At 36.8% G+C, this 26,960-nt stretch overlaps 1 protein-coding gene across 1 annotated transcript in view; it reads left to right on the top strand.

The window, feature by feature from the left end:
* Positions 1 to 3,146: 3,146 nt before the first annotated feature.
* Positions 3,147 to 26,960, top strand: part of MCCC2 (methylcrotonoyl-CoA carboxylase 2) — a 33,381-nt gene continuing 9,567 nt past the window's right edge. The window contains exons 1-13 of the mRNA XM_008634534.2: positions 3,147 to 3,249; positions 6,976 to 7,060; positions 7,305 to 7,406; positions 8,023 to 8,150; positions 10,504 to 10,616; positions 15,494 to 15,607; positions 20,201 to 20,265; positions 21,179 to 21,278; positions 22,212 to 22,307; positions 23,500 to 23,572; positions 23,778 to 23,854; positions 25,895 to 25,961; positions 26,228 to 26,384. Coding sequence (XP_008632756.1) covers positions 3,198 to 3,249; positions 6,976 to 7,060; positions 7,305 to 7,406; positions 8,023 to 8,150; positions 10,504 to 10,616; positions 15,494 to 15,607; positions 20,201 to 20,265; positions 21,179 to 21,278; positions 22,212 to 22,307; positions 23,500 to 23,572; positions 23,778 to 23,854; positions 25,895 to 25,961; positions 26,228 to 26,384 — 1,229 coding nt within the window. The 5' untranslated portion in view covers positions 3,147 to 3,197. The remainder of the gene's footprint in view (positions 3,250 to 6,975; positions 7,061 to 7,304; positions 7,407 to 8,022; positions 8,151 to 10,503; positions 10,617 to 15,493; positions 15,608 to 20,200; positions 20,266 to 21,178; positions 21,279 to 22,211; positions 22,308 to 23,499; positions 23,573 to 23,777; positions 23,855 to 25,894; positions 25,962 to 26,227; positions 26,385 to 26,960) is intronic.

Raw genomic sequence — 26,960 nt, 5'->3', positions numbered from 1 at the left:
CCTGGCCCCGCTCGCCGAGCGCCCGGTCCTGCCCATTTGTGCGAGCTGGGCCTACAGATGCCCTGTGAAAACAACGGGGGTTGGTGCGTAGTCTGCATCGTCACGGATATTTTTGCACTTCTAAGGATGCCTCTTCCTGCTGCATTTGAAGCTGATCGATACCGTGCTAATGAGGTGGAGGCGGGGTTCGTAGGCGGTGGAAGATGGAGCCTGATGATTTCAAAGTTGGATGTTTCCTTGTGTTTGCAAATTGATTCCCGAGTTGAAAACAGGTGGCATAGCTGTACAGAGTCATGGGCATGCCTCCAAAAACATCATCTTTTGAGGAGGAGAGCTAGGTGTAATTCCAGTTGTCTTTACGAAGAGAGAGCAGTACTTCCATCTGGTGTAAATTGATTTAATTTAATTGGGGCATTGTTAACGTCATCATATTAAAAAAATCGTGTTAACAAGCTGAGAAAAACATGGCTTTAGGTGTGGATCAAGGGCATAGGAGGGTAAACGTTTGTTTTCATATTTGTTCACGTAAAATATCAAACAGCACGTGAAGCAGCAGCATATATTCTTACTGAGATAGGTCCCTTGGTTCTGTGTAGGGTTCTGTGCTTTGTTTTGCAGAAACAAAATTTTGGACAAATTAGGTGACTGAAGCTTCTGTGAAATTTTAGTATTTGTCTGTATGTGTGTGTGTGTGTGTGTATATATGTGTGTATATATATATATATATACACACGTGCAGAGCTTGTGTATGTGACATGTGTGTATATATGTGTACACGTTCATATTTTGTGTACCAAAAAAGGTAGTATTTTAATAAAGGTGTTCACTCATATAAGCTCTCCGCAGATTCGCAGTTGTGTCTGGGTACCTTTCAACCTCAAAAGAAAAGCAAGGCTTGGTAAAATAGCTAATAGTGTTAGTATTTGGTAAAAAAAAAAAATTATGGAACAACACTCCAAGTGCAAGTACTGCTTTACAGACAGAAGGAGCTGAGGTCCCTGCTTTGTGGCACTTAACTGTCTGAAATAAAATAATACAGGGAATAATAGTGCAAACACAAGAAGACATTATGATACGTGATGAAGGTCTTGCCTTCTTTGGTCAATGTTTACTTTTCTGGCTGTGAATTCAACTAGGCAGGCTGGCCTTTATAATGTAAACTGTTTCTCAAACCAGGTAGGCAGAAAGGTAATTTAAAAGTGAGTGAGTCTAAATTCTGGAAAACGAAAGAAAGTCTATTTGAAGATTCTAGGGACTAGCTCTTACATCCACTTTGGTGATGTAGCAGTAATTCATTTAGCTTGTGCAGTAACTGCAGGATTAGTATGTAGGTTTTGCCTCTGAATTTTGCTTTAAAATTTGTAGAAACCCACATATTAACTGCACAATTTTACACACCTTGCTGGTGCAAGGACCAGTTTCCAGAAAGAACTTGGTGCCAGTTCACTGGCCTTTTTGTCATTATTTAATGACAATAATGAAGAGCCCACAAATGCATGGTAGAACTAGCACATTTGTTTCTGAGACTAGTCTTTTCTGTGCATATTCAGAATTATTTCAAAACATCCTTACTTCTGTTTAGTAGAGTGTAATGGTGTTGTATTCTGGTTTAAGGCGTGAAAGATCATGATAGAAGTTAAGTGAATTTAAGAAACTCAGGTGCTTGTGTACAGTATTTTTTATAGTTTATCTAAAAAGTCCTTTCATATTTTTCATGTAGAGTAGCTAAAGTAGCTACAGTACATCAGAATCTAAAGAAGAAGCCTATGATTGTGACTACTATTTCTCTATTAATATCCTCTGCCTTTTTAGCTGCTTTTTTATTTTTTTCCCATGTTAAAGGTGAGTTTTTAAGCTCAGTACTGTGTCCAAAAGGTGAGTGTATTTAGAGGAAACAGACTGACTGAACAAGGAGAAACAGGGAAAATTTTTGATGTGTAATGGTGCAATATGAACCAGCCAGACAAGCTGAACACTGATACAGAGTAATACTGGCTGTTGTGAAAACTGCAGACTTTTAAAAGTATGGAATTATAGGGTACGTTTTTACCTTTCAAGAGAGCGTCTTTAATCTATTTGTAGCAATTACAGAGGCAGAAAAATGCAGTCTTTTGAAAGTTACTACGCACCCAAAGCAAATGTGAGCTGCCTCTACACATTCTAATTTTCTTTCTGCTTGCATCTTTGCCTTTCAGTGCCTAAGTGAACAAACTCAACTGCAACATTTGCAGTTTCTTCTTAAGAGAAACCTTAGGTCTGAGTGTTCAAGTATGTATGAACATAGAGTTACCAGCTGTTTTTTTCTGTCGAAGTAGACTCAAATGTCATATAAATGAGATTTAGACAAGGCAATAAGACCTTGATGTGCAGCATGTTCTTTTATGGCAGTTGCACTTTTCAAAAAGGTAAAACTTCTTCATGTGTCTGCAAAAAAAACTCCCAACAAATTATGTTTGACTAATACCTTTCAATTCCTAAGAAATTGAAAAAAAACCCCAACCTGCTGTAATGTGCGTGCAGAGTTTTGTATAATTCTGATAAAAATGGTGAGCTCAGTACTGATTCACTCGTATCAGAATATGAGTCTTTGTTTTTCTAGAGGTATAATGGCAAGAAGCCCAGCAAAAAAAACCCAAACCAAAGCAACAAAACCCCAAAAAAACCCCAAAACCAAGACAAAACAAAATCAACTTTTGCTGTATCTTTTTGTTCAACTTAAACAGCAAGAATCTAAAAAGTGTTTACCAAAATCTATTTGACTTAGGTCATTCATCCTTTGATTGAAGTCATAAGAGCACTTAATTTGAATCTGCGTTTTTTACAAGATTAGATTTAAAAGGCAAACAAAACTATGCCAAAAATAAACAAAATCTGAGAAACAACACTTCAGCTTTGTAGTGAATAGTTCTATTTTAGTTTATTAAATTCAGAATTAGTCTTTTGCTATCCTGACACAATAAGAATTTTTATGAAGCCTTTTTATTAAATGCTTTGCGATGCTTGAGGAAAGCCAGTGCAGAGCTAGAAATGTTACTACTTTAAAGACAATACAGAGATAGTATATAGTAAGGTAAAATTAGATTTTGAAGAGAAATTAGTCTTGTACTTTTTACATTTGTTTAATAAAAATTAATATAGTCACTCTTGGTTGAATTTAAAATTCTGTTTCGTTCCCCACTTAGGAAAACTATGAACGAATGAAAGCACTGGTAACTGAACTACAAGAACAAGCAGAAAAAATCAGATTAGGTAAGTATGGTAGTCTAGATTTTCTGCAGAGCCTTTCTGCCCTTCAGCAGATCAACACTCCCACACAGCTTGCTGTCATCAGTGAATTTACTGAGGGTGCACTTGATCCTCTTGTCCAGATTGTTGTTAGACTTACTAAACAGGATGGGCCCCAAAATCAAGCCCTGGGGAACCCCACTAGTGGCCAGCCATGAGCTGGATGTAACTCCAGCCACCTCCACTCTCTGGGCCCAGCTGTCCAGATGCGACGTTTTACCCAGCCAAGAGTGCACCCATCCAAGCCATGAACAGCCAGTTTCTCCAGGAGAAAGCTGTGGGAGACAGTGTCAAAGGCTTTGCCAAAGTTCACATAGACAACATTCACAGCTTTTCCCTCATCCACTAAGTGAGTCATGCTGTTGCAGAAGGAGATCAGGTTGGTCAAGCAGGGACACTGGCCAGCCTCCAGTCACCTGGGACCCCAGGTTAGCCAGGACTGCTGGTAAATGATGCAAAGTGCCTCTGTGAGCTCTTCCACCAGTTCCCTTGAAACACAGATTTTGAAGGAAACATTAAGATTCTAAGATTTTAGTTAAAGATAAGTTTTGCTAGAGTTAGTTAGAGGAAGGTGAAGGTGTAGGTCCACCTGAGACTAATTAAGAGTTAATAAGAGTTAAGTTAGAAACAAGCTTTTAAGTTGCAGATAATTAATTAACTGTCTTTCTATATTTGCTTAGCTGTGTTTATAACGAGAACCAGGAAACATTGATAGATAGATCTAAAGAAATTTAAAACAGTTGCTGATTTTTCCCATCTGGATGCTATTCAGAAGTTGTAAGGAAGAAACTGGGTGTTCCCCAAGAGGCTATTTGTATTGTCAAAACCCAGAGAGGTGGAAAGCTCAAGTGAGGAAGAGTATTATTCCTTCATCTTCAAGACCACTCCTCAATTAATAATGACCACTGACCAAATTTAGAAACTATACTACGCTGATTTCCATATGAAGCAGAGAATAGGAGGGGTCATTGTTATAAATATATATTTGTATTTTGGATATTCATAACTTTTGTGGATAAATGGACTCTGTAACCGTCCATACTTTGACACTGCATGTTAGGAAGCTATTCCACGCAGCTGTCTGGCGCCAATAAACATGCACTTTCTAACGTTAAACTGTGAGAGAGTTTTTGTCCATCTCAGTTGGATATCAATACTAGATCGATACTCATATTTTGGTAAATCACCCTCACTGCCCTTGGGTGGATCACATCTCCCCCCATAAATTTGTGTGGGTCTAAGTGGTATAGTAGGTCACTAACCAGTTCCCCTTGGTTTATGGGGGCTTCAGTTTGCTTCCTGTCCCTGTCTTCTCAGTGAGCTGCATATCCAGTTAAAGACTGAATCAAAGAAGGTATTAAGTACTTTTCCTCATCCTCTGTCACTATGTTTCCCCATACATCCAATAAAGGATGGGGATTCTCCTTTGCCCCCTTTTTGTTGGTGGATCTTTTCCAAGTTCCTAGCTGTGGTTGTGTTGGCAAAGAGAAAGCAGGTATGTAGTAGTTTAAAAGCTTGCAATCTGTGTTTCTTCTTTTTGACTTGTAAGACGACCCGAATGAATTGCAGTTGACCACAGTTAATGGAGACAATAAAAGGAAAACATTTAATAAATGCTTAATTATGCTGCCAGAGGCTGAGCAGCTTTAATTCTCACCTTCTTGTGACTATCATGATACTGGTTTCCTCATTTTACACACTGTTTCTTATATAATGCAATTTCTTCTACAACTTTGGAACAGAGCGCAGTTAAGATTTTGTGCTCGGTGCTTTTTCTTGCTTGCTGTGAAACAGATTTCTGGAGTTTCCTGATGTTAAAACCCGTGGACTGCCTCTGTCTTTTATGGTGTAGAGACTGTTAAGCAATTCATGAACTAATGATGCGTAGCTCATGAACTAATGATCATGGCCTTCTTCATTGCTGCTCGCTTGCCTGTTCCTGCTTGTTACACAATGACAGGACAAGACCATAGTGCTTGTTTTTCCTTCATCTTTGCAAGCTCTACTAGGATGTTAATGTACAGTTTTGAGTGGCATTGATTGAAATTGCTTTACCTATTATTTAAGTATATGAGAAGAATTAGGTATCTATGTTGAATGCTTCTGAAGGGTATGTGCAGCATCTTTCGATTTCGCTGTAAAAGCTGTCTGTCAGAGGATGAGATTTTGTTTGAGGTCTTTGTAATGAATGCTTCATATGTTAGCTATTACTTCAGTGTGTAGGGTTTTTGTGAACCCATGTCCCACTCTACTGAGTAATCCCCAGCTTTGCAACAGGAAGTGTTTCCTGCCCCTTTACAACAGATGGTTTTCTGATAGGAAGCACAAGAAGCATGTGAGATACATTTAATCCCCATGACTGATCCTTGCACATTGCAGTCACAGTGGTGTAGGCATTGTTGTAAAGCAGAAATTAAGAAGAGATTTCTAATTAAATGCCGCCAGGTTTGTTTCATCGTCAAGGACACTGCTTCTCAGTCTACAGAATGGAGATTAGTGCAGGGTAGAGTGTCTTGATGTTGGAAGAGCAATGTTCAGTAGAATGGCTACAGGGCCTGGGAAGCAAGCATTTATGATTAGTGTGTGAAGAGGAGGAGCACAAAGATGACAAAAGTCACAGGATGGAAATTATTTTTGCAGCATCACTCAGTGTAAGTGAAAGACTCCAGAGGTCAGAGAAAATGTAGTTATGTGGGATGTTGAGAACATGGATGGGAGTAGTATCTGTGGGTGGATATGAGAGGTTGTTTCTTGAGAAACTTCTACAGAAGTTAGGTTTGGGCTTAGGCTGGATATATAGACCTAATGAACTGGCTGAACTGAAAATAAATTGTGGGCTTTCTGGCATGCCTAACAGGTAGGAAATGATGTGTGTAGTGATGAAGGAAGGAGGTGGGAGAAAGGAATTCAAAGGTAGGCTTAGAAGCTCTGTTTCAGTGATGCCTAGCTGACAGAGAAATCCTGGAGTCTCAGGAGAAATGTTAGCAAAACAGCACCTTCTTTAATTTGGACAGGGAGACAATTTTAGAGCGATGAGGTGGATCAGTGATCTGTCTACACAGAGAGACAATTTTTGTATAAGCTATTGTTACAGGTGGCTGAGGCATGTCAACAAATCTTGAAGTATTGAATGATACAAAGCTCTAGAGAGCAGAAGATATGATTTAGGATGACCTTTAGTGAAGGGTTGAAATGAAACAAATATAAACTTGATATTAAATGCTGTGTGTCTGAATTCTGGTTATAGTTATGGCATGATCTAAGGTAATTAATGCGATGGTGCTGAGTCATTCAGGATTGCATACAGCATGGCTCTTCTGAATCAGTTCTAGGGACCAGTATTTCCTGTATTTCTACAGCTGTGCTTTCTATGTATTTGTGGTTTCTCCCCTTATGTTTGTTGCCAAGCAGTGGGGGAAAGTTTCAGACAACTATGTTTATTAAAATCTTTACCTGAAGACTAACTGTAAAAAATGAGGGGGGAAATAAAATAGGTTCTAAAAACCAAGCATTTTTATCAATACCTGAAATCTGTTTGAAGTGGAAACTATTATTTATTAAATTTATTATTAAGGTCCATACTTCAAAAACTGGGAACTCATCAGTGTTTCCATTCTAAGTTTTAATATAGCAGGTGATTTATCTTACCTGCATCCATAGAAAATGTGACAATTTACTGTTGTATCACAGGAGGTGGAGAAAAAGCTCGGAAGCTTCACACATCAAGAGGAAAGCTGTTACCCAGAGAGAGAATTGACAAACTTATTGATCCTGGGTAAGTACTTCCTTTTTTTTTTAAACATTTCAGGTTGTCTTTTGCGGGTTAATATTGCAACAGGCTTCTTTTCTCTTTAGCTTCCGTAAAGACTGGCAAATAACATCACTGAAATTTTACAGAAGCATTCTCTGAAATACTTCTCTCCTAAAATTTTTTTTTTCCTAGATTTAACCTTTTAAGTGAGATTCAGTGGCAGATATAGTCAGTAATTTTTTACAGTTTTGTTTCATTTGTCATTCAGGTCTCCATTCTTGGAGTTTTCCCAGTTTGCTGGTTACCAGTTGTATGGTAATGAAGAGGTACCTGCAGGAGGCATTATCACAGGCATTGGACGAGTATCTGGGTGAGAGATTCTAGTCATCTCATTACTAATGATATGAAAAGGAAGAAGGTGTCATTTTATTTGGTTTCCAGTTAAAAATGCCTGTTAGCGTTTTTAGTGTTTCATTTCTGACACTCAAAAAATCAATGAAGTTAGTATCTCAATTTGTTTAGTCATAGCTAAGAGGAAGTGAGTTTTTTGGTTTTGATTTTTTTTGTTTGTTGGGGTTTTATTAATTAGTGTATCGCACTAACTAAACAAAACACACATGGAATTTCTGGTGTCTGGTGAAGGAAGGAGATCAGTGTATCTGGACAGCAATTTTCAAAGAATAGGGTGGTATTTTAAACTCAAATTTCTTAAACTCAGTTTAAACTGAAAATTAGTTTTGCTTACTCAAAATACCTCCAAGACTATTCTTGAAATTAATTGTGGTGCTATATAGCATTATTTTACTCCCTAAAATAATGGACAGGACATTGTAGTGCTCAGGCTGCTGTTACAGTGTACACTTGAGGGAGTGCAGGTGAGAAGAGCTCTCGTAGAACATCAGGGCTTCAGGAGTCCTTGGCATGTTGCAGCTCATACTTATTCATCAGAAATGGTTTTCTCTCTCATAAACTTGTTTTATTTTTAGGGTGGAATGCTTGATTGTTGCTAATGATGCAACTGTCAAAGGTGGTACCTATTATCCCATCACTGTTAAGAAACATTTACGTGCTCAAGAAATTGCAATGCAAAATCATCTCCCTTGCCTTTATTTGGGTAAGTCCCATTGCAGAAATAACCAAGGTCCTGTGTGAAGGGCAGCTCATGTGTCCACAGATCGGACTAACCAGGAATGTATTTAAAGCACACCTATTCACATACATTTTCATTAATACTGTATTATCTCTACAGATTGGTGGCACACCTTAACTGGAGGGTGTGTACAGGTTCTCAGCACTATCTACTGTACTGCTGTAGGGGTGGGTTCAAAAAATACAGTTGCAGCTGTTAACACTGTATCACTTCTTTCTGTCATGGATGAGCAATCTTTCTGGTACTTTCATCTGGTCAATTCAAATTACATTTTAGAAAAAAAAAGTACGTTCTGATGGAGGATGTATCTGTATGAGAAAACATCCCAAGGAAATAAAAATAATAAGAGTGCCAAAGTTGTCAGTAATAGTTTGGATCAATATATTTTTAGGATTTGGGATTAATTTTTCTGAAGCAGAAATTTAGTTGTATTTTATTTTACATTTTGAGTTTAGTCTATTAACTTCAGTCTATTTAGTCTAGATCCGTATTTGGCCAAATCTTCATGTAAGTTTTACTTACATATACTTTTATTATAAAAGATGAAGAACAGAGTGACAGGTATCTGTAATATATGACTGGTAGTTTTCTTAGCCTGGTTTTATACAAATACAAGAGGTTTCTGCCAGTGTCTTCCTTTCAGCCTGAATTCCCAGTATAATGACTTTTGAACCTATTAGCCAGTTTCAGTCAGATTTGACAGAGAGTTGTAAGAAAGTTTATATTCCTGTGGGTGTTGTGTATGTCAGCATCAGAGGAGAAAGGCTTTCTACTCCCATTTTAAGAAATAGGGCAGGTTATTTCTTGTCTGTTCAGCTTAGTTTAGGAACTTAAGTATCAGCTGAGGGGCATTCATTGGTTTGCCAGTCTGGATGCTTGTACTAGTTAAATAGTCCGCATAAATACAGGTCCTGGCCAGTACAAATGTTTGAAGTTTCTTGCCCTGCTGGTAGGCCAATCACGTGAATAATACCAACAGAAGGGTTAGGAGAAGTGGGAACTTGAAACTGTTGGTGAGGTGGATGCAGGGACAGTGTGGGTGTAGATTTTGTGGGACTGCCATAGAAAGAGTCCTGGAGGGAAGGGCAGGCTATATTTTATCTTACATGTTAAAAAACCAGAAGAAACTTAGCTTTGCTCTTTGCAAAACAACTGTTACGATTTTTTTTGGTCTGAATTATCAGCAAATTCTGTCTGTTTAGAGAACTCTTATTTTTTAATGAGTTATCAGTGAGCAACTGTGGGTGATTCTACTGTTTTAAGATCTTATGGAATGAGGAACTGTGGGACACTGCTATGCTTTTGAAATAAAAGTTCAGAGTTTTATTCCATCTTTGAGATGTATAGTCCTTGAATGTACACTGTCATTCATACCTGGTGAGTTATTTTACCTTTGCAGTTTTTGTACTTGGGCTTGTTCCGGTTCGTTTGGGCTGTGTGATAAGAGGGAGTGCTTCGTAGGCGGTCAGCACAGTGCTGACTGTGTAATTTTCATGTTGTTTGAACTGCCTTTTCATCAGTGATAACAACTGCCTAGGTGCTAATTCTCACATGGACACCTGGTGCCATTTGTCACTGAGTCAGTCACTGGTGTAGGCATTTTCTTTTGGCTGCAGTCAGGTAAGATGAGAATGTGCATACAGACTGGTGGTTGCAAGTAAAAATTAATTACTTGGAGCCAGAGCTCTCAGGGATGCTTTACCTCCCTGTGCATTTCCTCATAGTGTCCTATCCTTTGGATACTTCTCATGACAGGTTGTATTTTCATTAACTGGGAGCAGACACATAGCTCCTATTGGAGACCTGTAATCTCTGGAGGGTGTATCCTGAAGCAAGGGCACAAAATAAATGAATCTTCATAAAGATAGTTTAATGTTTTTGTGAAGTTTAATCAAGGTATGAAAGTACACGGGCAGCACCTTTTGAACTCAATGGTGGTTAGCTCTGCCTGTTCCTGGAGCTTGTGACAGAATTGCAATGGAATAGTTGAGTTTAAATTGTACATTAAAAGCATTTTTAGTTTAAATATTTTGCAGCAAGATGAGTTTAGAAGTTTGTTTAGGGAGGTATGGTTGTGCCTTTACATGTCTGAGTTTATTTTCCATGAAAATTATGTTAATAATGGATGTTATTTTGGAGAGGCGTGTTTACTATTTTCCTTCTTTATTTTTTCAAAAAGAAGGTCCTATTATACCTAGATTCATAGAAATATATACAGTATTAGTAATTGCTGTATATTTTAAGTAACATGCAGATACTTTACCAAGAAGTATATAACACTGTTCAAAACATGTTAATATAATTTAATTCATTCTAGTTGATTCAGGAGGAGCAAATTTACCTCGGCAAGCAGAAGTATTTCCAGATCGAGATCATTTTGGCCGTATTTTCTATAATCAAGCAGTCATGTCCTCACAAGGAATTCCACAGGTAATTTGCTTTTATCTAAGAATTAAATGTACTAAGTAGTTTTTATGCTTGCTGCCATTACCTCTTTTCAAGGCTTGTGCCCATGTTTTGTTCCTGACAGCACTGTGTTGTGCTAACCTGATGGCCCAGTCTGGGGCTTGGAAGCACTGTAAACACAGTAATTGTCCACAAGAATTCATTATAGTTTTGAAGAAACAGTCTTCTTTCTTAGTGTTCATGCTAATGATTTGACCTACCTGCTCCTGTCTGGGAGTAGGAGAGAAATGAACTTGGGAACATGGTATGTAGGGCCATTTGAGAAGCACTAGGAAATTTCTTGGAACAGTTGATTATTCTGCATCAGCACTGCAAAGGTGAGGACTCCCCTGATGATGGTTAGTAAATGAGACATACCTTCCACTAACAGGGGCATGTGTATATTGATAAATGCATTTGATACCCTTATGTGCTTTATGATAAAACTGCTCTAATAATGAGGTTATTTTCTAGTGCATTAATGATGCATATAATTACTGTTAGTCACAGTTCCTGGATTTGGAAGTGGTTTTGTGTCATGGTTCGCTGAGGAGTACATAGGGATAATTTTTTTGATGCAGGTGGTGTGCTAGGGAAGGTGCACTTCTGGATCTATTACTCATGAAGAATGTGAAATGACTGAGGATTGCTGATGGGCAACTATGGCTGCAGTGAAAGTGAAGGGCAGGATGTACAGTCCTAGTGGAGTAAAGAAAGCCAGGTGACAGGATAAAGACTTGAAGGGAATTGTTAGCAGGGACCTAATTGTTAGCAGTGAGAAGCTGCCACAGAGGGTGAAGAAGTCCATGGTCTTTGAAGATAACCTCCTGCAGATGAAGGAACACTATAGGAAAGCAAACGACCGGGTAGTTCCTACAGAGTTGCTGTCTACTCAGTCAACTCCCACTTCTTTGTATGGTTTTGTAGCCCCCTCTTGTACCTGCCTTATTTTTTGCAGACCAAAAATTCAAGTTCTGCACTTCTTCCTGGACATTGTTCCACACCTTTGATGTCCTAGTTCATTTTCTTTTCCAGATCTTACTGTGCCTTTTTTAACATGAAGGAGACAGACTGCACCAACAGTCCTTAAAACAAGTCAAAAAAGGCAAATTGTGAGGAACTTCTTAAAACTACCAGTTTTGAGCGCCAGTTCTCAGAACTAGTCTTTTTCCTTTTGGTCCCAAGGGAGAGCAGTCAGCTTCCTCATTTAGCACTGAGGCACAGCAAAGTTCATTTGATCCTGCAGAACTCTTTCGGTTTACTGGGGAAAATATATAAAACCTTCCAATAAAACAATAAATTAATAAAAGAATAAAGACGTTGTTTGAAACTGGCATTCTTCATTGGCATCTGGAAGTGGTCAGAGCAAAAAGGAAGTTATGATCATAAACCCAGGTTCTCTTTTAGGTCTGTGATATGTACAATCCTGACAGATTTATCTACAGCTGATTACAGTAAGAGCTGAGGAATGTAGAACATTAAAAAATTATCCAACCTCTGTTTTCTATATAATGAGAACAGCAAAATCTATTCTGAGTGAGACATAGGTCGCACGTACTGTGGAACTTGTGATGACAATATTTATTTTCAAGAAGAGAAGTTCTCTACCACACTTTGAAAGCCTGAAAAAGCTAGTCGTTATCCTGGCAAAGGGCTGGAATACAGTTTAATTTGTGGGTGCCTGCAGTGTGCGCTGAGGTTCTCCCAAGTGATATGTCATAGCAGTTATTTCACCTCACGTTGTCTGAGGCTGGGCTGTCACACAACCAGAGCCTGTGGCAGTGCTATGACATGAATCCCACCATAATACTACTGTCTAGTGTTCTTTTTCACCACGAATGAAACCGTTGAGAGACTATTCTCACTGGATTCTCCTGCCCTGGGGCTTGCGGGGACACGATTGCAATCACTCACACAACAGATTCCACTGGGGCATTGGACACGTTTTTTTTTCTGGGGGAAGGAGGTAGTAGAAGCCAATACTTTCAGGGTGAAGCAGATTGACCAGTCAAGGATACAGTATGCCATCTCACTCCTTACATGACAGATACTGGTTTTGCAGGATTTTTGAGGAAACGGCCTGTGTTACCTTGATAACTTTTTGGCACATTTTGGAAGCAAGTCAGAGTTCAAATCTTCAGTCATTTTTTCCAAAGAATCCTGAAATCCATTGCTTCCTTAAAAGTCCAAGGCTGAAGATTCCGACAACACAGTAGGTCTCTTTAGGAAGTATGACATAATTTACCTTCTGCAGTTATTTCCAATAGTAGAGGTGGACCAATTGTAGTGATTTCCAGAGAAAAGCAGTGTTTAGTTAGAACAAAAATACATGGGAGAAAAAGACAGTTTGTAAGCTGGTCATCATGCAGACTCCCTCATAGGTCTAGGTTGGACCTAGTGTTTTTGTGGAACAGCAAGTTTTAAAGGAGTGATGTTTTGCTGAGTTATCTTTTTTGGAGATTTTTTGGAAAACCTTATTTTTGCTAGAGACTTCAATCATGATCTGCTATGGGAGTAATGATTTTTAGATGTTATGTTGAAGATGAATATGTATACCCAGCTTGCAAGGTTGAAATTGCTGATGTTGGGCAGGACCTTTCTAAAAATGCCTGATCTTACAGTCATGATCATGTTTCCAGCATATCTTGAAACGTATTTAACGTATTTGTAAAGTTGCATTAAAAAGTTGAATTTGTTTTTCTTTCAGTTACCATATGGTGTTGTATTAGGAGTAGTTGTATTCATATACCATAAAAACTAAATGTAAGAAAGATTTGTCTTTTATTAAAACACATTTCTGTTTGTTATGACACTGATGCAAGTTAAATTTTCCCAGTATGACACTTTCTTGAAATATTTGTGGAAGACTGGGAGAAATGTTTTACTGAAGTATTTCCTTTATCTAAAGAGTGTAATAAGGGTGCATTTTGTTTGGGAGATGTATCTATCTTTTTTTTTTATTATTTCAAGGAGGCACTGTTATTTTTGTAAATCTGTTATTGGTCCTGTGCTAACAGATAGTGGTAGCTAGAACCATCAAACCATCTTCCCTGTCTGAGAGCATGTTTTATTAGAAAATGGAATTAAGAAATTATGCTCTCTCTGATCTCCACTCTGGTCAATTCTTCTGACATGGGAGTCTGGATATTGTTAGTTTTGCTACCTGATGTTCTGTGCTGTGGCCTGCCTGAAGGTCTGTTCATCAGTTCATTAGTTCTTCTCAGTTTGGCCCTTAAAGTGCTTGCTTTTTTTTCCCATTTTAATTTTCTGGTTGCTGATAGTGCTTTTAATTTCCCCCTCCACTTTTACCTGTGACTAATTTATTTTACACCCACTACAGCTTAAACTATATTGTTGCCCATATGGGTGTGAATCAGAAAGATGTGATTAGCTCCTCATTAGCTGCTTCCTGAGCTCTGTCACATTCATACGCTGCATGGATAACGATGGGTGATGGATCAGCGGATATGAAATAGTGTATATGCACTCAGGACTGTTGATTTTTGTTGAACACATGAAGAATTTCTTTGCAGCAATTTAGAAAATTAAGTCAGGATGTAGGACATTATTTGGGAACTTGACAGGTAGGTTTTTTTTTTCCAGTAGATACATATTCCAGTTGGAAAAAATTAACACCTGAGTTAAAGTTTAAATGCAGGCACATTTCACATGTGAGCATGGTGAAATTAAGCATAGGAAAAAAGCACAAATCCTGGAGGAAAAAATGAAATATTTACCCCAAGTTTCTCCCATTTCTAGAGGTTTATGTTATTTTTTAATTTACCAGGAGTCATTTATTAAATGCACAACAGAATACTGTAGATTAATCATGTGACTCTGAATATAGTTTGCAATACTGAAAACTGTTTGCTGAAGAGGCAGTTTGATTTGATGATAGCAGATTGACATAGTTCATCTACTCCTGCTTTAGATAAGCATAATGTGATTTGGAAGTTTTGTTTTTCTATGTGCTGTTTTCTTCTTCTAAATTATCCTTAGAAATATCTTGAAACAAACTTAACCTTAAATAACATTGTTTCCTAGGGTTTTTTTAGGGTGTTTTTGTGTTTATGTATGGTTGTGAAAGAAAGTGTTTGCCTTTTCCATATGAGTATTCCTTTTCTTCTGCTCTACAAGTGTCTTGAAAGGGTCTTTGAAGATGCTCCTGTGAAGGAGAAATTGAGAAACTTCATTTCCATGATTGTCTACAGTTACAGTATTCATCATATCTGGGGTCAAATCAGTTTTATAAAAGTATCACCAAAATATTACTGGTAGAAAATGTTCACTGGATAGGTGTTCATCTCAAAATTAGGCAAAAGGATGAAGCAGAGATTATTCTTGTTGAAGCCCATAATGAGATGCTCAACACACCTCAAAAGGGCAAAATTAATTAGTTGATCCACTGAAGACCTGAAGTAGCATACTAGGAAATGGGAGAAATTTCCTTAAAAGGATGTTAACACTGGTGAAATTATGCCAATAATCAGTAACTGAAGTCCTGACTTTAGTGTAAATACTAGGAGAAACCTCTATGTTTTAACCTTTAATGTTGATCAGTAAAACCAAATTCCATGGTAGAATGTGTGTCTCTTCAAGCATACCACATAAGTAGCTGATGGTACTTCATACGTGAATTTTCCAGCAGGGTAGTCTGAAGATCATAGTTCGAAAGACTGTTGAAAATGGAAGATTCCTTATTTTTTAAAGAAATGCTAAAACATAAAAATGTTTGCTCTCTTAGGCAAAAATAATCTTGCAATGCTGTCCAATGACCTGTATTAAAATACCTAATATCTTGTGCCTTTGCTATTTTTAAGGGTTGAACAGTTCATTAACTTGTGCTTTTTGTTTTCCAACAGATAGCAGTAGTCATGGGATCTTGTACAGCAGGAGGAGCATATGTACCTGCAATGGCTGATGAAAGTATTATTGTTGGCAGACAGGGAACAATATTCCTGGGAGGGCCACCACTGGTAAGGATACAGAAGTTTCTAGTGACATGGCCCCGTTCCTCCCACTCCTCCCAAATCATGCTGCAATAATTGTCTACCTTAAACAATTGAGACATTTCTTGGCGAGATATTTCTAGATATTCTGTAGATTAGTTTGTATTTTTAAGTATGTCTGAATGTTTCTATCCTAAGTCAAATCTCTTCTGTTCATTAGAGGTGTATATTTATAAACTGGACTGTGTTAAGGTGTTTTTATAGTACTGCTTTTAGATTGCTGTGCACAATTTAAATTATAAAAATTGTTTCTATATTCCGTTATGTACTCTCTAGGTTTGACATGAAATTTGAAAAAATCACAACCATCTCTATTGTATCTCAAAGTCAAGATCAAAGAACATCTGAAGCAGGACTGGTCTGCTATATTTTTATGTCAGTTTGCTGACAAAGGAGACACACTTATGATGGAGTTTGTCACAGTACTTTGTCTTTCTCTCTTTCTGTCTTTTCACCTTTGTCTTTCTTTCTGTCTTTCTTTCTGTCTTTGTAAGGAAATTGTTTCTAAGGAAACTGACCTGAAGAATTCCTGTGAATTAAAACTTGCTTTGTTGTGGAACTCATAGTGGAATTTGTGACTGCAAAATACTGCAGTATAAGAGAGCTTTAAAATTACAGTAGCTTGGCACAACAAAAGGAATGCTTGAATATGGTTTACTATTTTAGAAATAACTGTATGTTCTGGTGTATGCTCAATTCTATACCAATACAAATAATAATACAATAATGTCAGTCTTTTGCCGACAAAGATTATTCTACTTAACACAAGCTTTGTGAGAAAAAAATGTATTTTCAGTAATAAATGTTAGTGCTAGAACTAACAGCATCACTCATCACAACTATTAAGTCTTGGTGAAACATGGCTGGATAAACTTGCTCTTTTGAAATAGTCAAATGCTTGTCAAATTTATTGTACAAACTGGTCTGAGGCAGCACGATAGCTCTGTTTTGGTTACAGTCTTTTGGGAACTTTTAGGTGTGCTTCCAGTGACAAAGCCAAACGTACATCAAATGTCTCTCAAGAGTCCTTCCAACTTGAGCATGCTGAAACGGAGAAATTGTTTTGTAACAGCATTGTTAATGAAGATACTGCTCCATTGATTCCTCTAGTAACAGAGGAGGCAAAGTCTCTTGGAAGTCTCTTCCTTCAATTAAGATACTGGGAAAATGTGGCATGTCCCATTAAACTACGGGAGAACAGGCACTGACAGATTTGTTTGTTGACTAGTTCCTAAGGCATGATTGTGTTACTCTCATTAAAAGTATGGTGGGCTCATCCTTTACTGTGATTTAGTGTTTACTTGTATAGCTTTGCTCTCATTTCCACAGCATATTTTTATATTGCATTCTTTTCCTTTAGAGTGATTTTTTTCCCCACTGTATCATCTTGTTGGTAAAAGTGGATTTGTCATTTTGTGCCTTTTTCAAAGTTCAGTGTATAGATGGGTTTTAAATTCTTATGCAGTAAAAAAAAAAAAGGAAGAAAAAAGAAAAAAAAAAGAAGTCTTACATTTGTACGTCTTAAATAAATTCAGAATTTAACTGGCCTATGGAAAGCAGGGGCATGGGACATATATCTGAAAGTACAGGGATACTTTGTTGTGTACCTTAATAAAACAAGGCATTTAGTTTGAAGAAATTTATTATTTTGATGGAGCCTTTTCAAGTTGATAAGAAGAACAAAGTAAGCAGGAGAAGCAGATAAAGTAATGAAAAGCAACTATGTAATGTCAGGCTAATTTATTTACTGCTCATTAGAATTTGGTTGTTAGAATTTCATTGACAGTAATTGTTTCAAATGTCTTACCTAGGTTTCTGCTCCTTTTTATCTTGTATTAGTGTTTTTCAGCTTGTTTATATGTAAACAAAGACAAATACTCCTCAAAATTAAGTAATTCTTTGTAGATTTATCACTGTAATTTAGATATTTGGAGTTTCTTGTTGAAAAGTTGCGTAAACATGGATGAAGATACTATCTGAGAATAATATTAGTTGAGTAACATTTTGTGATTCATACATCTGTTCCTTGAGATAAGAAAATTAGTGTGGTGAAAGACATGAACTTTGTACATCAGACTTTTAGTAGGTTCGTTACTATAACTAAGAATAACTACCCTGGTTGCAGGAACACCTGAGCGTCCAAGTACAAACCTTTTCAAAAGGTTTTCGGTAAGACATGTAATACCCAGTACAACCCAGAAAGCTGGCTTGGAAGATGAAAAAAGAGAGCCAGCCTCTTGTTCTCTGGGAATGGTAATCATTTGACATCATGAGGCAATTCAGATCATACATGTGTGTCACTGATCTGTAGCACATGAGACTTTTGCCAGGATAGGCACCTGGAAAAGAGTGACCCAAGTCAGAACTCAGGGGGAAGGCTTGACTAGGCAAGTTGGTGACTGCAAGGATGTCACGAAGTTAGAAAGTTTTAAAATCTTCCCCCATTTTCAGAGGAAGATTTCACAGCTATCCTCCAATTTAATTTGTTTCTTAGCAACCTGCAGATGTAATGATCCTTATCTTTATGTGTATAGATCAAACTTTATTATCTCTACTGTCAGCCTTTCTGTTCTGTAGAGTTTTTGATACTCTTACTGAAAATATTCTATTTGCCTTCTTCTAAGCATCAAAACTACTTCAGGCTCCCATAGAAACTGCCATTCCATGCTGTAGCAGATATTGTAGCCGTTACTGTGTAAGCTCTGTTCTCCAAAACGTCTTTCCTATATGAAGAAAATTGGATTGGATGTTACTGCTTATCTGCCTAAAACAAAACATCCTGAGGAAGTGAAAAAAGAAAAATCCCTAGTGTTACTCATAATTAGTCTCTCTGTCCAGAGAGTTGTGGAGTCTCCATCCTTGAGATATTCAAAAGTCATGGTCATTACATGGTCATTAACAACCTTCTCTGGCTGACCCTGTGTTGAGCAGAGGAGTTAAACTTTGCAATCTCTCATGGTGGCAGACAGAGCCCACAGCTCCGATACTGTGATTTGGAGAAGGAAAACTTCATCTCTGTGGAAAAAATAAAAAAGCCATTTTTGTAAAATATCTTAAAATTAGTCTCTGGATTTCTGTGCTAATGTAAGTCATTGTGCTATTCAGCTTTGTGCCAAGTTCTGGAGTAGTTAACAGTATAACTGGTTGTGTAAAGAGAGATTTATGTAATTATTCATACAATCATAAAATCATAAAATCAAATGGTAGGATCACTTATGTTATAATACACCCTAAAGATCACTGAGTCTGGCCATTAACCTCACACTGCCAAATGCGCCACTAAACCATGCCCCTTAAATGTCAAATCTATATGCATTTAAATACTTCCAGGGATGGTGACTCAACCACTACCCTGGACAGCATGTTCCAGTGCTGCATAACCCTTTCAGTGAAGAAATCTTCCTGACTTCTTTTAAAAGTATGTTCTTATGTTCAGTGTTTAATGAAGACTAAAGTTAATTATGTCTCTGACAGAAACTTTCCATTAATTAGTGTGCCACACCTTCATATTCCATGAGTAATTCAAATTTCAAAGCAAAACTCCTACTGTTGAAGAAATATCTATACTTAAATTTGCAAACTTGACAGTTTGGAAGTGTGTGTGTGAGAATATATACATATTTATATAATTAGTGTGCTTTGATTTTAGACATGAAACTGAAATCTGGTCTGGAAATGATAGTTCTCCCTTCCATTGCTTGTACTCTACCTCTGTACTCTCTGTGGATGATGAATAATGGTTTCACTAGCTTTCAAGGAATCCTTTTCAAAGCACTTACTGTAGAGTGCAAATGCCTCAAGAAGTCTTCTGGGGTTTTTTTTAACCCCAGTAGTAAATTATACTGCTTTGTGCTAAGAAGGAGACCATTCACTCTTAAAACTACCCTTTCAGGTCTAAGATTACACAGATCTAGGCTTTGGATTTGCAGTCCAGGTACTTTTATGGACGCATCATACTTGATCCAAACAGTTACATGCCACTGTTACACTCTTTTAAAGAAAATTGTTATTAATAAATTACTGTGTGTTTGCTGGAAGGTTTAGAAAATGGACAACTTCTAATGGTTGTTTTATGGCAATATTTAAAATGAGTAAGTTAAAACTCATTAAGAGTTTGTGTAGAGAAAACAAAATTGAAAAATGCTACGTTTCAGCTGGGGTATTGTTTGCTTGAAACAACGCATGGAAATATCCCATTTGAAATTCCATGTTAAGTGCCGAGAAAATTTTTGTGAAAAAGCATGTTTATGAATCTAAAGGATGCGTAAGTATATTCACATTAATGAGGGACACAGCAGTAAATAGAACAGCAGGGAGTGTCTGTGTCAATAAAAACTACATATTAACATTAGAGTAAGGATGCAAAGTCAAACAAAAAAAGTAATTTTGACAAGATTCTGTGTTGTCACATTTTGATGCTCTGAGGGAGAGTAAACAGGGAAATATGATTAATGAAGAAGCATTTGCAAAGATCTCCGTTATTGCTGTACCTAAGATAGTATAAATATTAATGCAAGACAGGTGTCAACTGTGAAGCTCATTTTCCTTTTCTTGTGGTAGGTTAAAGCAGCAACAGGTGAACAGGTATCAGCAGAGGATCTTGGAGGGGCAGATCTTCACTGCAGGTTTAAAGAAATATTTTCACAGAGTTAATTTCTTCCATATTTTGGACTTCCCTTTGCCCTTCCCCTTCCTTTCCCTTATTTTATTGTATTTTGTTTTAGATCTTTCTTAAGCTGTATTTACATTTTTAAAATTATTTCTGTGTTATTATCTGGTGCTGACAGATCATTTCATTGTTAGAATGTCACAGTTACATTGTGTTACTCTAGTTAGGATTGCTTCCTTCATTTACTGCTTTAAAATACATGTCTAGTATACTGCAGCATCATGCATAATGTGGAGGGTTTTAATACTGAGTGTTAATAGAATGATATCTAATGAGAAAGATAATGCATTTTGCAGACTGTATCTTTCTTACTGCCACATAGAATTCACTACAAGCAAGATCAAAATAGCTTGTGCTTTTTGTAAAAGAGTACTTGTTATCAAACCAGAAAAATCAATGCACTTTCAAGCTCTGCAATTAATAATAAACAAAAAATTAGGTATTACTGCACAGTAAGTTACGTATTGCTGTATAATAAATGCTTATTTGTTACTTCAGTTTGCTGAAGTGAATAAAAAATTGTTTTGAAGGGCAGTTCATGCCGTTTTTGTAAACATGTTTTTCTTTATAATTGAAATGAATTTTTGGTGCATTTGAACAATGCTTGTTATATTTTATATCATCATTTAGATTTTTTTATTTCCTGCAGTTGCTATTTTATTTCATGTCTGATAACTTGAATATACTATTTTGAAGAAAAGGTCAGGCATAGGGGTTTTTTTAGGTAATTTAATAATAAAACACAGAGAGCTGAATTGTTGCATCTATATTTTCAAGGTCTTAGCAGCTTTAAAATTTTAAGTTTTCATTGCCTGATTTATTGTTTTTTCCCCTAAGTTAGCCATATTGCTATTGTTATTTATATACAGAAAATCTGGTGTAACAGATCATTATGCTTTGGACGACAATCATGCACTTCATCTGGCAAGGAAAGCTGTAAGAAGTTTGAATCTCCAGAAGAAAGTAGATGTAAGTCTATGGAGTCTGAAAACACTGCATTGCTGAAATTAGGAATGCTTTTCTTAGCCTGATTGTTGTAACACTTATTTTATATAATACATATTTTGTCTATGATTTTACATGTTTGAAAATGGAAGTTATGGATGGTTCTCATCCGTAAAGATTTCTCTGATGTTGCAATTACATTCCCGCTTTATTATTCTGAATAAAACTACTGGGATTAAATGCAAGAGTGGAGCGACTAGAAGAGTGCTTCAGAGTCATAGAATTACACTTTTAGATTAATCTAGTCTTGCAAGACATTTAATTTAATTTTAAACTGACATGATCATTTCCATGGACTTAAAATTAGATACCTGCTAAAGGATCTTTTTGAATAGACATTTTCTGGGATTATTAATGAGAAGTTGAAAACTGAGGGTGTAGATGTGAATCTTGTCAATGAATTGTATTGATTTAAGAATTCCTTGTAATAAATGGGATGGATAGCATATGGGGGTGGAATTGCCTTATTTTATTTTAGTAGGAGATCTGAGAGGGTAAATGGAAGCTCAAGGAAGGCAAGAAGTTGTATTCAGTTGTGTGACAAAAATCTTTACCAGTTTTTCAGAATGCTGCCTGCTGTATAGGGTGCAGGGGGAAAGTAAGCAAATAGGAGGACATGCCTAATTTTTTTATAACATGGAAGAGGTGGAGCATATGTGGAGATATATGCAGGAGTAGAAAAAAGGTAACAGTAAGTGAGAAGCTGTTATCAGCCTTCAGTTTAGGGAACTTGGTCTTTATACAAAATGATAAGCCAGTACAGGCATTTTGATATGGTTGGTGAAGAGAAGTCTGTGCTCAAAGAAGGTGACAAATTAATTGTTATTTGAATTTTTAACTCATAATGTGGGCTGATGGTTCCTTTGTTGTGTAAATTGTTTTGTTAAATTACTATAGGTGACTATAGAACCATCAGAAGAGCCTTTATTTCCAGCTGATGAAATATATGGAATAGTCGGTGACCAGCTAAAAAGAAATTTTGATGTCAAAGAGGTATGAGTCTTAATGCAAGATCCGTATGTCCATACGTACATGCACCCATTTTATTGCGGGAAATCACTCTTTATAATTGATAATACCTGATTTGGGTAGTTATTTCTTTGTAGCTTTGTCCAGCAGATCTATTGTGATAACTGACTGTTGAGAATATAGTACTTTTTGGTTATACTTCTAAGGAGGTTGAGCAAGGATGAGCGTTCGGTAACATTCTGAAAAAGCTGACAGAAATGGGAACTCCTCATTGGGAAAGCATTCTATAGACTTGCCCAGGGATATGATGGTTTTCTTTTTCTGTTGACCGTTTGAAAGATGAATTGTTTCAAGATTCATGGAGTATAAGCACACCAAACAATTGAGCCTTCTCCCATCTGCATACAAATACTATTGTATTGTACTGCTGGTCTAGTGTAATTATCTGCCTTGGAACCTTCGTCTGAGCCAATATCCTTCCTCATATTTTGCATAAATCCCACATTCAGAGCCTTTTTCACTACTATCCAAGTATGTATTTTAGGAAGTGTCTTAGTATGTACCTCTCTTAAAAAGTTTGGCAGAAATTACTAGGATTTGCTTGGCATTAAGGGGAAAAAGAGATGAACAGTTTCATTGAGTTTCATATTCACTCTCACAAGTTGCAATAGTTCCAATTTATGTTCTTTTAAAGTGGAAATAAATATCTTCTGACAAATGTCTTGCTAGCAGTGGATCTGTATTTATTAAAAATGGCTCCTCTGCATCACAGAGAAACCTCAAATCAGATCTTCATTATTTTTGTGTGTTGCAAACTCAAACAAGCCTAAAAATAATCATATCTCTAAGAAAGTGACTCGTGAGTGTATATGGTTTTTTCTTTACAAATGAGAGGCTATTGATTAATGTTTAATATAAGCAGAGGTTTTTCTTTGAAATTCAGCTAATCAGGAAAATGTTGTTCTGTGTATAATTTCACTATTTGGTTAGACCATTCTTAATCTTGAAATTCCATTTTTTACAAACATGTAAATGAATCACACTTAAAAAACTAAATGGGCTTTGCCTGCCATCCAAACTGTTTATATGGTGGGATGCTTGATGTTCTGTAAATGTAAAGATTTCAAGTTATATGTTACCATGGTCTTTCCTCTGAACAAATTAAAAACCTTGAAGGATTAGGAATTTAATGTTATTTTTCCTTTTTTTTCTTAAGGTCATTGCTAGAATTGTAGACGGAAGTAGATTTGATGAATTCAAAGCCTTGTATGGGGATACTTTAGTTACAGGTAAGTAGAACTATAATTATTCTGTGTATGTTCCCACTAGCTTTATAGTTGGATTTATTCTGACTCACCCTCTGATATTTTTAATGACGTTTATCTTTATCTTCGGAAGTATGGCAGTTTCTGTTACCAGGAGAAAGTGTCACGTTTATATGCTATGGAAAAATAAATATGTGTGGAAATTTACAAATTAATCTTTCTCCTTTAGGATTTGCAAGAATTTTTGGTTACCCAGTAGGAATTATTGGAAACAATGGAGTTCTTTTCTCTGAGCCAGCAAAAAAGGTAAACAGATAGATTATTAGCTTCTTTGCCACTGAGAAACAAAACTTCTGGTGGACACCTTGCTCTTGAAATGAGGAACTTTTTTAAATAGAGAAAGAGAACCTGCACCGCATTTTTCTTGTAAATGGGAAACAGTTATAAGCTGTTAATAAGCTGTAAAAAACAATGGACCATATTTTAGAAACAGTGGTAGATTTTTCTGATGTGAAGAAGATAGACCAATAGCAGAACAGCATTTGGATTCGTGTGAATACAGCATAGTTGAAATAGTATATCCTGAAACTTAGAGCTGCTACAAGTCCATGCTGACTGCATCAAATACCCTGTTGAGTATTCCTAACCTCTAAACCATGAACTACTACAGAAAATTACATTGTTGTTTTTGTAATAACTGGAAAATTTAAAGCCGGGATTCCAGCACTCAGTTCATCGGCTTACCAGACTTTTAATTTTTATACTTTGCTGCAGTGTCTCCTGTCTTAGAATAATGAGTGAAAACCTGTGCCCTCTTCTCAAAATCTGTGAGCTAAAATACCTGTTTGGTGAATGAAAGGCCATCTATGAAGGAATATTGTGGTTTTATTACAGTTAACAGTGCTTTACAGTTTGGACTTCAGGGAATGATGGTGATAAAGAGTATCTGGGTATGGCAAAGTGCTTACTTTGGTCTCTGTTGTTTGCTTCAGTTCTTTATTTTTTCAAGAAACAACTGTCAGTTGAATTTTTTGTAATAGCAGTTATATATGCTAGTTTTGTTCCAACATGCTTCTTGAGCTAATGGTGAGGAAATCGCTGTTTGAAATGGGGGTCTGAATATACAGAAAAAGGAAGCATTGGTGAGAAAAGTGGAGAAAGGAAGTAATTTTACTGGATTTATTGCTGTTACAAAAGAATACACAAAATTGAGTTTCATGTGCTGAAGGAATAGTTCCCACTTGGAGCACTGTGGTAAATGACTTTTTTTTCATCTGACATTTGTTTTAACAGTTATTTTTGAGTAGAAAATAACTCTTGCAGTATTTCTAATATTTCCAGTATTTTTCTAACAATTTAGTGTTACAACTTCTTTTCCTAACGATGAAAAGAAATGTAAGGATTCTTCATTTTCTGACTGTTACTGGCATATCAGTACTGTAAAAGGAAATTCACTTCTAGAGAAACCTTTGTCCATGCTGTTGCTTCTATAAGGAACATGCTCTAGCAGTACTCCTTTTCTTTCTTTGCATTTTTGTAATGAATTGTTGTACATTTTTCCTGTGATCATCACTATGCTATTCACGTGCTTCTCTGATTATACTTTATTATTGTTCTCTCTTTTTTCTTTTTATAATCTTTGCAGGTTTTATATATGAAGAGGTTAGATGTTTTCTCAGTTGTGCTACATAACCTTGTTTTGTTTTGTTCACTAGCAAGCAGATAAATAACCTGAGGAGCTTTATAGATTTAGATTAGTTGAAACAGAGGCTTGGAATCTACTATTTGTAACTGTGCTAGGAAATTGGTCTTCTGCTAGTAAATAGAGAGAGGGCATCTGCGGTCAGGAAAAGGAGAAAACATTACAGCAGTTGGCAGGGCCATGAGTAAATAATGTGTGTGGCCTTTCCCATTTTCAAAGACTGCTTCTATTTTGTACAGAAAATGTGGAGATATGTTTCTCTGACTGACTGTCTTAATTTCTCTGACAGAGTCTTACCAAACTTGATGTCAGATGCCACACTGAAGCTGTCTGTGGTTTAACTGCATATTTAGGCTGAGTCACAGCAGTTGAGCTTTTTGGTATTAGTAGTTACACTTTTTAAGGATATTATTTCTGTTTTACCATGGGCTCACACATTTTCGGAGATCTCTTAATTCTGCTACCATGAGTGCATGTTTTGCAGTTAGCTTTGGGTGAAGGAGAAGTAGTATAGCGCTTCCTGATGGAAGTACTCTGCTGGACTTTAGTGGAAGGATTTAGCACAGACTTCAAAGTGCTGGTAGTGATAGCTTCACTTGTCTAACTTTTAATGGCTTACTCTTTTCTTTTTTTCCTCTCCACAGGGTACACATTTTATCCAGTTGTGTTGTCAGAGAAATATTCCCATTGTGTTTTTGCAGAATATTACAGGTGAGTAAGATCAGTATTTTGAGGTTTCACTGTGTTGTAAACTTCACTGTTAGCTGTTGAGGCTGCGTTCTACACAGCCTCTTGTGTGCTTTGTAGTACCTACATCTCCAGCCTGTTTGGAAATCAGCCTGTCAGCAGCTGGTGAAGGCCTTGCCTTATGATTTGCTCCTCAGTTCTTTCTGCATGTGCTGTGAAGCGCATAGTATGACATATGACACAGTATTGTAATATAAAGCTGATGAGCCTTTGTTCATGTATTTCTTTAGGTTTCATGGTTGGCAGAGAATATGAGGCTGGAGGGATAGCAAAAGATGGTGCCAAGATGGTAACTGCTGTAGCTTGTGCCAATGTACCTAAAATAACCGTCATTATTGGTGGCTCTTATGGAGCTGGAAACTATGGAATGTGTGGAAGAGCATATAGGTGGGTGTTGCTTCGAATTATGACAGCAGATAAAAATAATTTAAGAGAGCATAACCTTGAAGTACCATTCTGAAAAACCATCTGAACTCTTGAAGAAATTGTGCTGTTTGGAAAATAAAACAGTTCTCAGTGAATATGTTCATAAGTAAATATAGCAGCCTGACATTTGTAGACACTGATAAGGCTCATGATTCACCTTGAGTTAGGTGACAGAGGAGACCTTCTAACATGTAAACCTGTTCACATCTTTTGCTCCCATTTCAGTTATTGGTGAAAAAATTGTGAAGTCCTAAACAATCACTGGGCAGTATAGGCTCGTCCTTTATTCTGCATTCATAGGAAGAGTATATCAGCTTGTGTAAAAACTCCTTATTCACTTCAATGAGCCTGTTTTTATGAGTAAGGTTTTTAGAACCCCTAAAGATTTTTTTGTTGATGCTTTGGACATGGCTTATGTGATTTTTTAATTTCATTTTTCAAGGTTCCTGTTACTATTGAAGTTATTTGGGATGTTTAGGAGAAAAATTCCTGTGGGCTGGGGATGTGAGCTGAAGAGGCTCAAGAAAGAGAAATATT

Source organism: Corvus brachyrhynchos, unplaced genomic scaffold (assembly GCF_000691975.1).
Source record: "Corvus brachyrhynchos isolate BGI_N302 unplaced genomic scaffold, ASM69197v1 scaffold22, whole genome shotgun sequence".
Taxonomy (NCBI): domain Eukaryota; kingdom Metazoa; phylum Chordata; class Aves; order Passeriformes; family Corvidae; genus Corvus; species Corvus brachyrhynchos.
Note: the sequence above shows the minus strand (reverse complement) of the source record. Positions and strands in the feature narration are given on the sequence as shown.